This window comes from Podarcis muralis, chromosome 6, assembly GCF_964188315.1.
Source record: "Podarcis muralis chromosome 6, rPodMur119.hap1.1, whole genome shotgun sequence".
NCBI lineage: Eukaryota > Metazoa > Chordata > Lepidosauria > Squamata > Lacertidae > Podarcis > Podarcis muralis.
In genome coordinates, this window is record NC_135660.1 from 85,612,574 (window position 1) to 85,629,056 (window position 16,483).

General features: G+C 45.6%; 1 protein-coding gene and 1 long non-coding RNA gene across 32 annotated transcripts in view; both read left to right on the plus strand.

Annotated features, from left to right (window-relative positions):
- The window catches only part of CAMK2G (calcium/calmodulin dependent protein kinase II gamma), a 159,586-nt gene that overhangs the window by 129,978 nt on the left and 13,125 nt on the right, over positions 1–16,483 (plus strand). For 5 of the 31 annotated variants that reach the window (XM_028729051.2, XM_028729050.2, XM_028729058.2 and 2 more), the window contains 5 exons: positions 2,794–2,826; positions 9,060–9,128; positions 10,377–10,421; positions 11,881–11,929; positions 15,130–15,243. In XM_028729051.2, the coding sequence (XP_028584884.1) occupies positions 2,794–2,826; positions 9,060–9,128; positions 10,377–10,421; positions 11,881–11,929; positions 15,130–15,243 (310 nt within the window). The remainder of the gene's footprint in view (positions 1–2,793; positions 2,827–9,059; positions 9,129–10,376; positions 10,422–11,880; positions 11,930–15,129; positions 15,244–16,483) is intronic. The other 26 variants (XM_028729057.2, XM_028729062.2, XM_028729067.2 and 23 more) reach the window with 7 other exon arrangements.
- LOC144328063 (uncharacterized) lies at positions 11,937–14,843 on the plus strand. Its single transcript, XR_013393307.1, has 2 exons — positions 11,937–12,483; positions 12,836–14,843. It is a non-coding gene; the product is annotated as an uncharacterized LOC144328063 (long non-coding RNA).

The following is a 16,483-nucleotide window of genomic DNA, read 5'->3' on the forward strand; positions in this document are numbered from 1 at the left end:
CACACACAAACTAGGCAAGGTATCGGGTACATCGTCCAAATCCAGTTTGAAGTTCACATTGTAACGATTTCATACTATTCAGCATGGTGATATATCGCGAATCACGATGTGTGTGTGTGCTATGTAAAAAATCACAATGTGGGGAAAACCATGATCATCGCTTGCCTCACGATTCCTTCTGCCCCTGTTGCTCTGTACTATAAAATAACAGTTGTAACAATATGTTAAAGGTAAGTAAAAATGTATCAGTTTTAGACCTCTAAGTAGCAGCAGTTTTCAGGACATTACTCCATTCACCTCTACATAATTACATCCTTGTTTCAGACATCATGATATAATGGGTATATCACGATGTTTAGCTGGTGATATATCGTGAGCCAGTCGCCGCTCAGCCTTAACACACATCATGATTCACGAGACATTGCCAGGTCAAAAATTATGAAACCGATTATCACGATACAGAATGCAAAACTGGTTTTGTCCAGTTCTGGGCACCACAGTTCAAGAAGGACACTGACAAACTGGAACGTGTCCAGAGGAGGGCAACCAAAATGGTCAAAGGTCTGGAAATGATGCCTTATGAGGAACGGCTAAGGGAGCTGGGCATGTTTAGCCTGGAGAAGAGGAGGTTAAGGGGTGATATGATAGCCATGTTCAAATATATAAAAGGATGTCATATAGAGGAGGGAGAAAGGTTGTTTTCTGCTGCTCCAGAGAAGCGGACACGGAGCAATGGATCCAAACTACAAGAAAGAAGATTCCACCTAAACATTAGGAAGAACTTCCTGACAGTAAGAGCTGTTTGACAGTGGAATTTGCTGCCAAGGAGTGTGGTGGAGTCTCCTTCTTTGGAGGTCTTTAAGCAGAGGCTTGACAACCATATGTCAGGAGTGCTCTGATGGTGTTTCCTGCTTGGCAGGGGGTTGGACTCGATGGCCCTTGTGGTCTATTCCAACTCTATGATTCTATGATTCTATAATATATCAATATATCGCCTTAAGCACAAACTGTGTTAAGAGCAAGACTGCAATGCAGACAGCTTATGGCCCCATCCAGCTTTGGTGCAATGCCTGGGTTGAGGCCATCCAAACAATAAATTAATTGGTGCTTTGTTCCATAGAAGTCCACTCTCCCCATGCTTATGTAGCAAGTAGGTTACTATAAGGCAAAACCGCAGCAAATAATGATAAAATCTACCACAAAAAAATAAACAGACTAAGCCCCATTGGAAATCAATGGGACTTCTGAGCAGACATGCATAGGATTGTGTATGTAAACCTTTTAGTAGCAGCAGCAGTCATCAGGCAGTATCCCCACACACCACGATCCTGCTTTTTGAAATGCGTGTGTAATTGCTGAAACACAATTAATATGATGTGCAATTCAGTGGGCATTGTGTGGGTTTCTCTGCAGAGTCAGAACACATATCTACATGCCCCCAGAAGGTTGTATAACAGGCAGCTGGGAAAGGGAATTATCTCAGTTTCTTTATTGGTCCGGAGGGAGGGAGCAGGGGCTGAGAGTAGGATTTCTAAACAAGACTGTGGCTGATGCCCCATGTGGGTAATAATTGTTGCCAGAAAGGAAAGAGGAAACACAATCTGGGTGGATCGCTTAAGCAATAAGCATGGTGCAATGCTAATCATGCTTCTTTCCTGCAATCTCTGGCTTTCCTCATCTTCTTCTCTTGCCCATCAATCATTGCAGGCTGGTACTTAATCTTACTCCCCTGCCAACGTACCTGGGAAGTGCCTTGCACATTCTCAGCCATGCTTGTTTTGTGCTTCATTATTTTCTCTCGAACTGTTTCAGAAAATGCCACGTTTTTCTCTTGTTGGGGTTAGGCAAAAAAGGGGCTCATAAACTCTCTGGTCTCGATGAAACCTAGCTGTTTCCATTCACACAGACACCTCCTGCTGAGCGTGCCTAAGTGCCTTTTTCTCTGCGCTCCTGTTGGAGCACACACTTGACATCTTCTTGTCTGACCCATCGTGCATCTGTGCGGAAGTGTCTCTGATCTGGTTTCTTCTTTTCTGTGCAAGTTCCCAGCGCTGTGCTCTGTGAGAGAGTGACATGTGCCTTGACAAGAATCAAAAGGGTGGGGTGTTGTTAACGTACTCAGTCAGTCTCTTTGGCTCATCCTGAAAACTATTTCTATGGGCAGGGTGCTGAAATGCTCCTTTCTCTGGAAGATCCCAAGCATGCTTTCTGGCTCTGTGGGTGCATTTGTGCATACCTTGGAATTGCAGCTGTAATTGTCATTGTAAGCCACCTTCCCAGTACAGGCGAATTAGACATTCTTTATTTGTGTGAGGAAATAGATGCTTGCCACCTGACCAGATGAGGGCAGTTTTGAACAGAAAGACCAAGGCTAAGGGGTTGAAACACCAGTTGTCCATTGCCCTTTGTTACCATATTGAATAGGCGGTTCAGAAGTGTGATTTCTTTGGATGGAAACTGTGTGTGGTTTACGGGAAAACTTTCCTCTCCTTTGCTAGATTGGGAATATTTTGAGAAGAACATATCGCCGGTTTCCGTTTCTCCCATGTCACATTGGCTGCATTTTTTGGTTCTCCTTTTGTTTTACCTTCTTGCTGAGTTTGGAATGCCGTGTCGCCAGGTTGATGATCTCTGCCTTCCATGTGCCCAGATGTATGTGCCATCTTGATCCTTTCTTGGAGGAGCATGATTGGCAGCAGGGTCTGTGCTGACACACAAGTGCCAACATTTTCTCTGCTTCTCTTCTCATCTCTTTGTTTCCTTCTTTTTTCCTCCTCTCAATGGTGTGTCCAGAAAAGGAAGTCAAGCTCCAGCGTGCATTTGATGGTGAGCACCTCCCATAAAACTGCCTGTGACCCTGTGCAATCACCATTCTCATGCCATGCACGTCCAGCTTGTGCTCATCACCCCCTTCACATAGCATGTCTGGGCAAGGGGCGGGCTGGGGCTGGGGCCAGTGGGAAGGGGAGACATCTCGCACTTCGAAAGGTCCATGTTCTCACGGAAAAGATCATGCTGTAGAAGAGGCCCTTGGTAAGGGTTTGACTTGGTTACGAAAGTTGGGCACCTTAAATTCAGCTTTTGATATTGAGTGAACAGTCTCCCAAGCTGGATCAGCTGTCTGCATAACCTTACCCTGGCCAAGAAGAGCATGGTCTCTGCACTCTCGTCCGGGCATGGAACCTTGGGTATTTCATTGCAGAAGTGCTGAAATGGACACCGGAGTTGGCATTGCACTGCGCTAGCGCTACCTTCCTTGGTGGTGAGCAGCCTTGCAGTGCAGAACAAACAGCCTTTTCCTTGTGTCCTGGGTGAAAAGTTTGGGCGCAGCACCATGGTGTGGCTCACACCCATCATTAACTTCCTGTTCCCTCCCAGAATTCTGTCCCTAAGACCCTCTTCCGTTACACAGTTGTTTTCCCATCTTCTCCCTTCAGTGCTCCTCCCGCACCAAAAAAAATCCAAAAGTATATGGTTCGCATTAATGCCAAAATGAGTTGGCATTAATCACATATCTGACAACTGTTCCCATTCATTTCCCCCTTCATAATGAATGTGTATATTCCCCAGGATGTGTTGGATATATAATGCAACCAAATGTCAAAAGAAGTAAGTCTCGTTCTATGTCGCTCGTAATATGAAGCTCTCGCTTCCTTCAAGCAAAATTCTGGTGACATCAGCATCCCTCTCCTAGCTTTCCTTAGGGATTGCTTTGGGCATCCTTTGGGAAGGGTAGTGGCTGAGCCAAAGCTTTAGATTTCCTTCAGGGGGGGGGGGGAGACTTCCTGCACTCTCAACAGCTCCATCTATAGACAAGAAACAGAGTCTAGGTAAAGCTCTTGCAATGCTCACCTCCTCAGGTTTTAATTTTAGGGTTGTCGTCCCCCGCCACCCCCCATCAGAGTCTCCTCTTTCTCACTTCCCTGTAAATGAAAGTCAGCTTACAAGGAGGGTGGGGGATTTTAAGTACTGCCGCTACACTTCCAGCCAAGATTTTACCTTCAGGACCAAAGCTGCGCATAACTCAGAGCAACATATAACACAGAGAAAGATCAACCATGAGGCAGATAGAGGGCAGTGTTATAGTCTGTCGCATTGCAGTACCTGCTGAATGTGCCATGGTGATGATGATGATGATGATTTTATAATTTATACCCCGCCCATCTAGCTGGGTTTCCCCAGCCACTCTGGGTGGCTTACAGAATATATAAAACATAATAAAGCATCAAACATTACAAACTTCCCTAAACAGGGCTGCCTTCAGATGTCTTCTAAAAGTCAGATACATGTTTATTTACTTGACATCTGAAGGGCACCACTACCGAGAAGGCCCTCTGCCTGGTTCCCTGTAACTTTGCTTCTTGCAGTGAGGGAACCAGCAGAAGACCCTTGGAGGAGGACCTCAGTGTCTGGGCTGAACGATGGGGGTGGAGATGCTCCTTCAGGTATACTGAGCCGAGGCCGTTTAGGACTTTAAAGGTTAGCACCAACACTGATGAGTGTTGATCCCAACCTTACCATCACCACCACCACCCAGTTCCAGGGCAAGGAAGAAACAGCGTCACAACCTACCTAGCAGAATGGTCCTCTATTTTCCAAGGTGCACAAGAGGATGCTGCTCCATGCTGCCCCCTCAACAGAGATTACCAGCTAGAGTAACACTCATTGGAGTCAGTAGACTAGTGGTTGGCCTCAATGTTAACTTTCTGCCGAGTGAGGCTTTCTACATTTGGCAGGGAGATCCTCACCATTTGGCCTAAGGGTTTTGTTATCATTCCAAAACAAGACACAGGCACTTGCTCCCAGTCCCCTCATTAGCCTGGACAGTACTTAGCCTATTCTTAATCAAGGTAGGATATCTGGTGATAGCCTAGGCATCTGACACAGCAGGAGAATCCAGGTGGTCTCTTCATCAGCAGGTTTTTTGCTTGCTACTACTATAAAGTACCAGCAGCAGAGCTGGCCATGTCGCCATTGAATGCTCAGCTGGAGAAGTTCATGGTAAAGCATCAATACAAGTACACCATAGGAACAAATGGCCTTGATGCAAGGTGACAGCTTGCTTATACCTCCTGAACCCCTTAGTTGGTATTTCAGATGACACAAGAACAGGAGGTGGACATTGTTCCTAGTGGCCCCTGCCCTCTGTAACAGCAAAATTAAAATTCTATATATCGTGATAACTGGACCACAGTTCCCCTCCATGTGTGGGCTAAACGCTCTCAAGGTCATGTTCTCTATAGGAAACCACTCTCTTCCGCCTTGCTCATTATCAGCAGGGCCCAGCTTCTGTGTTTGCAGTTGCTGCATTGGGGAGATGGTGAATCAGCATATGAACGAACACTTTGCCTGCCTGCCACTATTTCAATTGTGTATGCTAGTTGCTGTCAAGGCAGACAACTAGCTGCCCTCTCCCATGTCTGTTAATAGCAGGTTTAATGTGAAGATCCACTTTCTCTTGTGAATTCTCCGCGTAACCTCTGTGTATGTATTTGACCTGTCTTCACTCTCTGATTTGGAATACTGCTACTACTGATTTCCAGTGCATTCAGCACAATCCTATGCTCACTAACCTGGGAGTAAGCCTCACTGAACACAGCGGAGATTACTTTCAAGTAAACATGCATAAGGTTGCAATGTTAGGTAGCTCAGGAGACGTTCCCTTCTGCATCCCTTTGTGAGAGTCAAAGATGTGGCAAAGACACCACAAGGTGCATATGGTGAGTGCTTTTCTTGGCCACACCATTGCTTAATGAGATTTTGGGATTACTTTGTTGGGGTGCAGTTCTTCATTATAAAACAGGGTTGGGTTTCCCAGCTTGGGAGCCGAATTCCTTTTCAGGTGGAGCCAGAAGCAACAAATAGTGGAAGCAACGGATGGGTGTATTACCTTTTTGTATAGTAGGCTGTGTTCCAGCCAGTCAGTCAGATGTCAAAGGCTTCTGAACCCCCATAATAAATGCATCCCTCTACCCAGAGGGCAGAGAGTGCAGTGGATAAAGGGTTTGCCCTGGGGAGAGTCCAGAGAAGCCCAGTGGACTTCATTCACTGCCTCACAGGACCTTAGGTTCTCCACTCCTGTTTTAAAGTATTAAAAATAATCTTCAATAGGAGCAGAGTGGGTCCCCCCCCCCCATGAATAGATTTATTTACCTATTTATTTATTTATTTTAAAAAATCTTCATTTGGGACCTAAATACCAGAATTCTTAAAGAAAAGAGAGTGAGGGGGTGCTTGCAGCATAGCAAGGAAGAAAACCAGCAGGATTCTAAGTGTGAGAATCAAGTCTTCATTCACAAAGACTTGTGTTTTTATGAAAAGTGATGAGGCAGCAAGAACGTTTGCTACTGGTTTTATTTGTAACCGTTACAGTGGTGCCCCGCAAGACGAATGCCTCGCAAGACGAAAAACTCGCTAGACGAAAGGGTTTTCCGTTTTTTGAGTCGTTCCGCAAGACGAATTTCCCTATGGGCTTGCTTCGCAAGACGAAACGTCTTGCAAGTTTGTTTCCTTTTTCTTAAAGCCGCTAAGCCCTTAGTAGCCGCTAAGCCGTTAATAGCCGCTAAGCCGCTAATAGCCGTGCTTCGCAAGACGAAAAAACCACAAGACGAAGAGACTCGCGGAACGGATTAATTTCGTCTTGCGAGGCACCACTGTATATCTGCCGTGATGTGCACATTGTCCCCTGTGGTGGAAGGTACAGAAACACACGTGTTACTTTCTCTTTTTAATTTCCATCTTGAAGGGCCTAGCTGGTGCAAATGAACCTATTTTGAAACCCAGTTTTACACTTGCTTTGTCTTCCTCTTTTCATCATGGGTTATGGGGGAGAAATCGAGAACTGGATTAAGCAAAGCAGAACTGTTTCCCCGTGTAGGGTTGCAGCCACAAGGGGATCTGGGACAGGGATACCATCTCCCCTTCCAACGTGGAGGCATCTCTTGACCTCCCTGGGGAGGGATTCAAAGATCTCATGGACCTTTTAGAACTTGAAAAATCTCTAGCCCACATAGCATAGCGAACAGTTTCAATACGTGGGTTAAGGAAGCCTGCCGATGAGTGTGTCCTGGGCATAATTTTAACAGAGCAGAATTCTGGAAAGCACTGCTTACACATGCTACAGAGTGGGCATGGTTAAAGTTAGTTGTTTCCACGAAGCTGATATTTGTGTGGGGTTATTTACAGGGTTTGCGTTCAGCTTGTACTTGTTGCACCTACCCAACTCATCACTTGCACTTCGCGGTGTTAGAGCCACATTCCCTTGATGCAGTGCCACACTGGTGCAGTGAGAGAGTGTGTGTGTGTGAGAGAGGGGGGCTCAAGGAACCATGTTGGCAGGGCTAATTAATTGGAAGGGTCTTTCCCCACCCTGTCCTCATCTTGGTGGGGTACTCTCCCACATGGTTGCTTGATTTCCTCTCTCACACACAGCAAAGTGGCATTGTATGATGTAGAGGCATCTCCAATGCCTTGGAGTTTATATTTGAAGAGGGCACACTGTGTCGGCCAATCCCTGTCAAGTAAATAAATGAGTTGTGGGTTACCCCAGGTTACAAAAATCTCCCCAACTTTGTTTGTGTAATTTTCTGTTGACCTCTCCCTATAGACGTATCTGCTATCCTTACAGGTGATCCTTGACACTCCTTCTGAATATCTGAAAATTGCATGGTTAGCCACCATGAAACACTGTGGCTTTCCTAACTCATATTGCAAATTGATGTGTTAGTGCATATGGAACTACTATAAATTGGGGGGGGGGGGCTTGGTACCAGTTGAAATGTATAATAGTGGAGCAACCATGGTGCTATTGTGGCGAAGGTGCTTGATAGAGCAGGTTAATAAGATATTTCTGTGTCAGTATAGCTCCGTTTTGCCAAAGGGTATCTGCCTCTCCCATTATTTTATCATGTATTTATTACACTCTTTCTAAAGAGCTCAGAGTGGCTTTCATATGCTTCCTAGGCAATCTCCCAACCAGGACCAGATTTGCTTTTAGTTTCAGCGGCAGAATTGCATCATGTACCTTCAGACTATGCTCTGGGCCAGTGCAATGCATTGTGAACTAGAAAATACACAACTTCCAGTGGTCTCCTCTCAGCTTTCCAAATGACTTCGCTGTGGATATTACAGACTAAATAAGTTTCAGCTTGACAGTGACTCCCCTAGTAGGATAGTCATTCGACTAGTTCATCTTACCTGTTCCTTTCTCAGTCTGCTATTTGGCAGCCAGGAAAGGGTTGGGCTGGCCTCTGCTGTGCATCGCCAAGGAGAACAAGCATCCAGGTTTGCCTGCTTCTTGAAAAACATGCATCTAGACCACAACCTGTACATTTCCGGCTTACCTGAATTCGAGCAGGATTGCTCACACTGGGAAATAATTGGGCTGGGAGTCTTCCGCTCTTGGAGAGAGGCGTACGAGTCAACCAGCCCTTGCAATTTCTAATGCTAGGATCCAGAACTGCAGGAAAGGAAGGAAGGACATAAAGTCAGGATATTTTAGTGAACTAGGTTTGTGTGAACATGAGTCCAACATCAAAAACTTAAGTGGAATGCTGGGAAGGTCATTGAACACATTGGTTTCTCTGGCCCACTGAGGGATTAGTCATGAATATCTTCCTTCCTTCTGCTCCAGCCACAAGGTTTCTGAATGTGACCAGCCACCAGGTTGTTCCATCCAACATACTGCAGTTCATCTGAATGTGTTCCCTTCTCTTTTCTCCATCCCTTGGCTAAGTTAACACTCCTATTTAGGCTACTCATCTTCCCTTAAGTTCCTTGCCACTTTGCTTTTGGACTAACCCATCTACACCCATCTCGTTCTTTTCCCTATCCTATTTAATCTTCCGTGGGTATCTGGGTGCATCTTTGCCACGGAAGATGGCAAACCAGGCACGACCTGTTCCACTACACCTTCTCCTGTTTCCCTTCCCCTCCACAGGTGACTTTGGGAAGGGACTGAGCTGAAATGTCTTGTTTGCAGCAATAGCAATGTAATGTTTTTGATGACTGTTGCCCAGCAGGGTGGGGGGGAAACTAAACCATCTGTTTTTCTGTCTTAGCCGCAGACCAACAACAAAGCCAGTGTAGTAAGCCCAGCAAAAGAATCAGCCCCAGTGCAGATGTCCATGGTATCTTTCCCAACCGTTTATCTGCCCTTCTTTGGTTTTTACTTTTGGTTCTTACCCTTGCCCAGAATGCTGCCTGTTGCTGCTCCGTGTTTCTGCTTAATTCTGTCTGCAATCTCTTGCCCCCGGCTCTTATCCCAAGCTCCCTTGCAAGTGAGAGGTGCAGAAGCGCTGTGGTGTCTGTGTGTGAGGCCTGCAGCTTGTCCTGATATAATTTGACCTCAAGGAGGCCATGATGGAGTGGTCAACGACATCCAGTCTCCAAAGAATGAAGGAATTGGAAACCTCTGCCCTTGTCTTACTTGCACCGGGTTTTTCACTCTTCCCGATTAACACGCTTGCAGCGGGGCCACACATTCCTGTGTTTTTGACAGCTCAACCAATGCCCACGCTGGCCCTTCTTTTAAAGACTTGGAAGTAGGCTGTGGGCCACAGAAACGGATGAACATTGTGGGCATTGTGATACTGTCATAGAACAGAACTGGGCAAGTTTCTCAAAAAGAATACAGGAATGACTGCAAGTTAGGAGTCTTAAGAGACTGGATAGTTGCTCCCTACTCCGTGTAATGCTTCAGAGAGGTTCCCCCTCCCCCCTTGGGTTGTTTCGTAATTTTTAACCCTGTCCTTTACTCACTGTACCTCACCATGCGTTGGCTTTTTAAATGCTGCTCTTGTGACGCTCAGCTTCTCCCCTCCTCTTTTTGTTGAAAATGTCTCATTTTGGAAACCTCAGTTCAACCAATTGTGGGACTTTGCAACTTACCTACTCGGGCAGTTCTTTGCTGTGGAGCTTTGGCTGCCATTTTGGTGGGGAAATTGTGAATGTCCTTCCAGAGACATTTGTGGGGGAAACATGGAGACAAAGCCCTGCTTCTCCTCTCTGATCTGGGTGAAATGTTAATGTTGGCTTTTAAAAGTAATATATAAACGGTACCCTCCGTGGGTCACTAATTCTTGAGCACTGCTGGAAATCTTCCAGGCCGAAGAAAGTTCACAAGCAAAATTGGGATATAGAGAGGCCTGTATGGCTTTGTCTCCTTGTAAGTTTATCTATTACAATTGGATATTTCTCTTCCAAAACTCTTGAGTGGCCCTTTAAAGTGGAGGGGATGGGATGTACTTACACTGTTTTAGGATAGAGGTGTTTGTGCTTTGGTCTTGTCACTTTGCTCTCCCAACAGGCACAACACGGAGGGAGAAAAGTTTTGGAGCTGACATCTGATACTTGTATTTCTGTCCTCTTTCAATTAGGAACCACAAACTACTGTTGTGCACAATGCTAATGATGGCATAAAGGTAAGTGACAGATCACAAAGGACTTGTGTTAGTCCCAAACACCCTTTTCATTGTCCCCCAAAACCGAGTCTAAGAGAAAGCATCCAGACAAGCAGTCTCATAACTGATATCTCTCCCAGTTTCTGTTAATGCCTAGGAAACTTAACCTTGCGCCCCGAGATCTTTGCATTCCCTCTCACCACTGGCAACCAATGTGGAGTGTGTGGGTTTGAGGATATGCACAACATAAGCTTTTGCTACAAATTCTGGAGAGAGCTAGGGAACTCAATTCACCATCGAGTTGTGGTTTGTGTGATACCCCTATGGCTTTCACAATATGTAGTTGCAGCATTTTGTTGCCCTTGTTCCTGGCCATTGTCCTGCTACCTCATCTTAATTTCCGGAACCTCTTCCTCTTTCAAATATGGCCAGATTTGTGGTGCCACATCAAAGCCCTGCCCCAGGCACCACTAAATTCTACCTCTTAAAAAATAAAATACCTAAGGCAGGGTTTCCCCTGGTAAAGGTCAGAATCTGAAGGTTCATATGAGAGGAGACACCTGTCATAGAATCATAGAATTGGAAGGGACCCATAAGGGTCATCTAGTCCAACCCCCCGCAATGTAGGGACCTGTGACACTCTGTTTTATTATTTAAGCCCTTTAAAGAATCATAAAGAGTGCCTTCCATCAGTCTTGGAAACATTTTGTTTATTTGCTAATTTGATTTATTTCGTAATATTTATACACTGCTTGGTTGTTTAAAAACAACAACAAAAACACCTCAAAGTGGTTTACAAAAGATAAAGCAGTAAAAGCAAGAAAAAATTTCAACCCTGCTTTAAAGCATACAAAACAGATCAAAATTACCCCAACTGTCTTAAGCATCTGGGTAGGCTTATCTAAATAGGAATGTTTATAGCAGGTGCCCAAAAAACTACCATAAATTGGAGGCATGACCCATTTTTCTGAACATCCCCTCTAGCACCTTGGGTTTCCAGATGCATTTATATACAAGAGTCTTCCAGGAGTCATGTACTACTTGAGCCCTATACTTTAATGACACTTCTTTATATTATGAAAAGGAGTGCCCATCCAGCCCCAATATTACTAGCCGAGTATCTTCCTTTATGTCCCATTCCAAATCTGTGTTGCAGGGCATTCTTACACCTCCTTGGTTGTCCGGGTTCATATTTGAGCAAAAAAAACCATAAATATTTGAAATTATACTTTTTGAATAGTGTGGAGAAATAAGAATTTAATTTTCAAACTCGGAAAGATCACACGTGGCAGAAGGTTTGTTGCATAGAAAAGCGCTGATTTGTTGCCCTGCAAACCAAGGGATGTGCATGTTTCCCCATTTCTCCTTTAAATTCCATTTCTTTGGTAGGTTTCCCATTTATATAGAAATCTCGCCGTCTATAAAGCCCCCTCGTCATGCATGTTTCAATACTTCCATCTACCAATATTCTTTCCTGCAGGGTTCCACGGAGAGCTGTAATACTACTACTGAAGATGAAGACCTGAAGGGTAGGTTCCTTGGCTGCAAGCGGGCAAGATAGCTCAGACCCACTGGCAGAGACAGAGCAGTTTTCCATGCCAGGCTCCTTACCTGTTGATGCAATTGGTCTGTGTTCCCCTCCCCTAGTTGCAGTTGGAGGAGTAAGGGTAGTGAGGCTGTAGGCTGCCTGCTATAAGGATTTTGCTAGCTGAAGGACTTCCTGTTGTCTAAGGAAGGCATGTGCGATTCTCTGCCTTCTTAAAAGCTTTTGAGATTTCACCTAATCCTGGAAGTTTGGGGATGTGGACTGCTATATCACCACTCATTGCGCAAGTGCAAGGAGCTATTTGTAGACTAGTCCCACAGGCCAAAAATATGTAAGGAACCAACTTGCATTCTCTTCAGCTCATCAGAACACTTGTGTGAAATTGGGCCCAATCACAGATGGCTCACTATTTGGTTGGGAGGGAGGATGCTCTTTGCATTCTCTTTGTGAGAGATATTTGCCTGGGAGAAAGTCTTGTATTCATGCCTGCCTGCCTGCCTGACCTAGCTGCTGTGCAGGAGTAACACTCAGAATTAGGTAAAGGTAAAGGTACCCCTGACTCTAGGGTTGTGCGCCCATCTCACTCTATAGGCCGGGGGCCAGCGCTGTCCGAAGAGACTTCCGGGTCACGTGGCCAGCGTGACAAGCTGCATCTGGCGAGCCAGTGCAGCACACGGAACGCCGTTTACCTTCCCGCTAGTAAGCGGTCCCTATTTATCTACTTGCACCCGGGGGTGCTTTCGAACTGCTAGGTTGGCAGACGCTGGGACTGAGCGACAGGAGCGCACCCCGCCGCGGGGATTCGAACCGCCGACCTTTCGATCGGCAAGTCCTAGGCGCTGAGGCTTTAACCCACAGCGCCACCTGCGTCCCTAACACTCAGAATTAGGGGGCCACAATACCACATTCTTCCCCAACCTTCAGTCTCCAGATGTTGGACAACTGGCATATTTAGTAAGTCTCCCATCAGTCCCTGCCAGCATGGCCAGTTATCGTGATCCTGGGGGTTATAGGTCAGGGAAGACTGTGCTGTGATGGCATATCCCTCCTAACCTGAATGCAGGCTTAAGCTGAGCAGGCAGAAGTTATTTGCTGGTCAGTAGGGTTTTCTCAAAGGATTTACCCCAGTTTATAGTTCTTACATAGCTCTGCCTCTACCAGTACACCTAGATCGGAATCCACACGATGGGGTGAGCTCTCGTTGCTCTGTCCCAGCTTCTGCCAACCTAGCAGTTCAAAAGCACGCCAGTGCAAGTAGATAAATAGGTACCACTGTGGCTGGAAGGTAAACGGCATTTCCGTGCACTCTGGTTTCCGTCACAGTTTCCCGTTGCGCCAGAAGCGGTTTAGTCATGCTGGCCACATGACCCGGAAAGCTGTCTGCAGACAAACACCAGCTCCCTCAGCCTGAAAAGCGAGACCAGCGCCACAACCCCATAGTCACCTTTGACTGGGCTTAACTGTCCAAGGGTCCTTTAGCTTTGCCGTACCTAGATCTTGACCCATATGGTCTTTTATAGGTCAACAGACCATATGAACGAGTCTCATAATTTAGGTCAGCAGCGCCACAAGACTGCATCGTTGCAGTAGCCATCAATGTAACATTGGCATCAAAGAGCACTTGGGATGGGGGGCACTGCCAGATTGGTTAAGCTGTTCCAAACCCTCAGTGCATTCCATAATGACTCTTTAATACTCAGCAAAAAACCTTTCCATGCAGGAGGCCGTGCCTCATCAAGGATCAGCCCACTTTCATTCGCCCATATGTGTGAGCAAGTCACACAGTAAAATAAAGAAGGGATGGGGGATGACAGATCCAGAAAAGGATTTGAGGTTTCTACATGCACAGATCCCTTTGAGAATGCCGTTGTGAAATGTCCCCTTGCCTTGGTTAGTTGATCTATCAGCCTTCAGCCATTAATTGGACCTGCTTCCCTGAGTGTAGTGTTAGCAACTTGGGGGAGCCTAACCTAAATCTAGCCACCTGAAAACTGCCAGAGGGAAACAAAGAGATGTGGACGGCCAGCATCTATGAATGGACCACCATAGCAAGTATGTGCTACTTCCCGCTCCTTTGTTGGAATACCAACAAAACTTAGCCTAGTGGCACAGAAACTGGTCACAGACCTGGTACGTGAGAGTATCTACACTCTACTCAAGGAAATGGGCTCCTAAGAGAGCAAGAGTGCTCATAACACAGAATATTTTTTGTCAAGAGCATTAGCTGTTTTTGCCTTTTAGGCAAAGCTAATACTCAGATGTGTATGCTTTAATAAGGAGTGGTGTGGTGGTAAAAAGAGCATCAGTATGTGCTCTGAAGTGAGAGCCCCATAGCTCAGTTATAGAACACATACTTTCTGCGCACCAAGTCCTAGGATCAGTCCTTGGCATGAGCACCGGGGTCTTTGGAGAGCTGTTGCCAGTCAGAGTCTAACAGTACTGGGCTACATGGGCAAATGGCCTAACCTAGCATATCGGCTTCAAATCCCATATGTGCCAGTATATTGTAAACATCAGTATAGGAAGTGCCCTCTTAAGAGCATCTTGTAATTCTGACGTGTGTGTGCAAAGCTAAAACAAAGGTATGGGTTGCAAGAGAAATTGCATGTGGGAGCTTTTGATAAATTCCTTTCAAGAGAAGCCACTGTATGCTCCATTGAATGAACCAAGCTCTGATTCCGCCGTCTAGTCCCTTGAAAGGATAATTACTCCACCGTTGTCATTTCTTTCCCATTCTCTCACGCATCTGCTTTCCCCATGATGAGCTGCTCTTTGCCAGAGTGCCTTTTCACAATCCACTCTTCTGCCAGAGCTGAGCCACTTATCCGTCGTTGCTACATGAGTGTAGTTTATAGATGAGCTTTGTGGTGGATAGTGGATTCGTGCAGGTAAACATGGGGAAAAAAATCGTAAACAGACTCACGCAGTTGGCAGCTTCAGTGTTAGCTATATGAACAGGTGTAGGGAGAAGCAGCCAGCTCTGCCCTTAGCTGTGCACGATACCTGATAACGTCATGTCTTGGCAGGATTCACCGGCAATATTTTTTTGTAATGAGTGTTGTACTTGTTTTGTCCTGTTCCATTATCTTTTTTTTTTTAACTGAATGTACATTGTTTTTTTTATTTTGTTATTTGTGTGTGTATGTTTTGTGTGTGTGTGTTTTGCATCCTTTGCCATGCAAGCGCCCCCTCTCTCCATCGGGGATGGCAGCTCAGTGCTCGAAGGACGGAGTCACTGTGAGAGCAAAACCCAGACTGAGTCCATGCAGTCCCAGCTTTCTCTCTGTTACTCAGCCAGTAAGTCCAGGGTTTACAGTCCTCCACAGCATTCCTTTCCCTACTGTGACTCTCTCTTCTCCCATTTCTCTGTCTTCTTCAGCTTCTGCAATATTCTTCCAGAATATTGACTCTCATTTCCAACACTTCATATTTTCAAACTGATTCATCTCTCCCCCACCCCACCCCAGCCCAGCCCGGAACCATTTCTGCTCATGTAACACTTTCCAGAGAAACTCCTTTCCCTCCCCCTGCCACAATAAAACGAAATCATGATCTAGCTAATTTCATATCCTCTTTTCCTTAGCCAGATACCATATACTTCCTTTGCGATCATTTAAAAAAGTGCTTGTTGATGTGTACTCTTGGGCATGACACTTGGTTTGGGGGTATATATGTATCTTATTATCGTATTTATTAGATTTATGTACCGCCCTTCATCGTAAGATCTCATGGTGGTTCACAGAATAAAATACGGGATAAAAACAAGTAAATGATTTAAAACGAAACAGCAAAACGAAAACCCCACCTTCCCGCAGACACATTTAAAAGGCTGTAGAATGTTAATCAGCCATTGTAGGGCAGAGGTTTAATTCGGCACCAGCATTCAGAAATATTCAGTAAACCGAAATCCTTGCTGGCCGGGAAGGCTTCTACCAAAAAGTTTGTTAGGTTACAGCTCTTATGGACACAATATCCTTTTCCTACATTGGTGCAGGGATAAGCATGAGATAAGGTGTTTCATGCCACAAGTGGTGATTGCAGATGTAAACAGGAACTCCTGATTGGCTGGGGTCTTCCAGCTTTTACACACGGAGCAAACCAACACAGCGCACCATCTTCACAAGTGTCATGGGAAATGGGGGTGGGGGGGGACCACAGCACACAGCACGAAACCTTCTATGAAGGATTGCCCACCGGTGTGGAAGGAAATCATTGGTATAGCAATTAAAATCAGAAGACTTAAACTGCAGTTGTGTGAACCCATGCACATCACTTGCACACACAGAAAAACCAGAACTCAAAAACCCGTTTCTGATATATTTTCTCTGTCCAGCAGCAACAACTCGGGGATAGTATAGCTGTCTAGATTCCTCACTATCCGTCTTGGGGAACTTTTGCAGAGATGCGTCAGAGCTGTGGTTATGATCCTGCATAGGGACCGCATGAGAAACACTTGCAATTTGACTTCAGGTTCTCCCTCATTGAAGAGGCACACTTCAGCAGGGAATTGGAAACACAAGCAAATTCAGCCCCTATC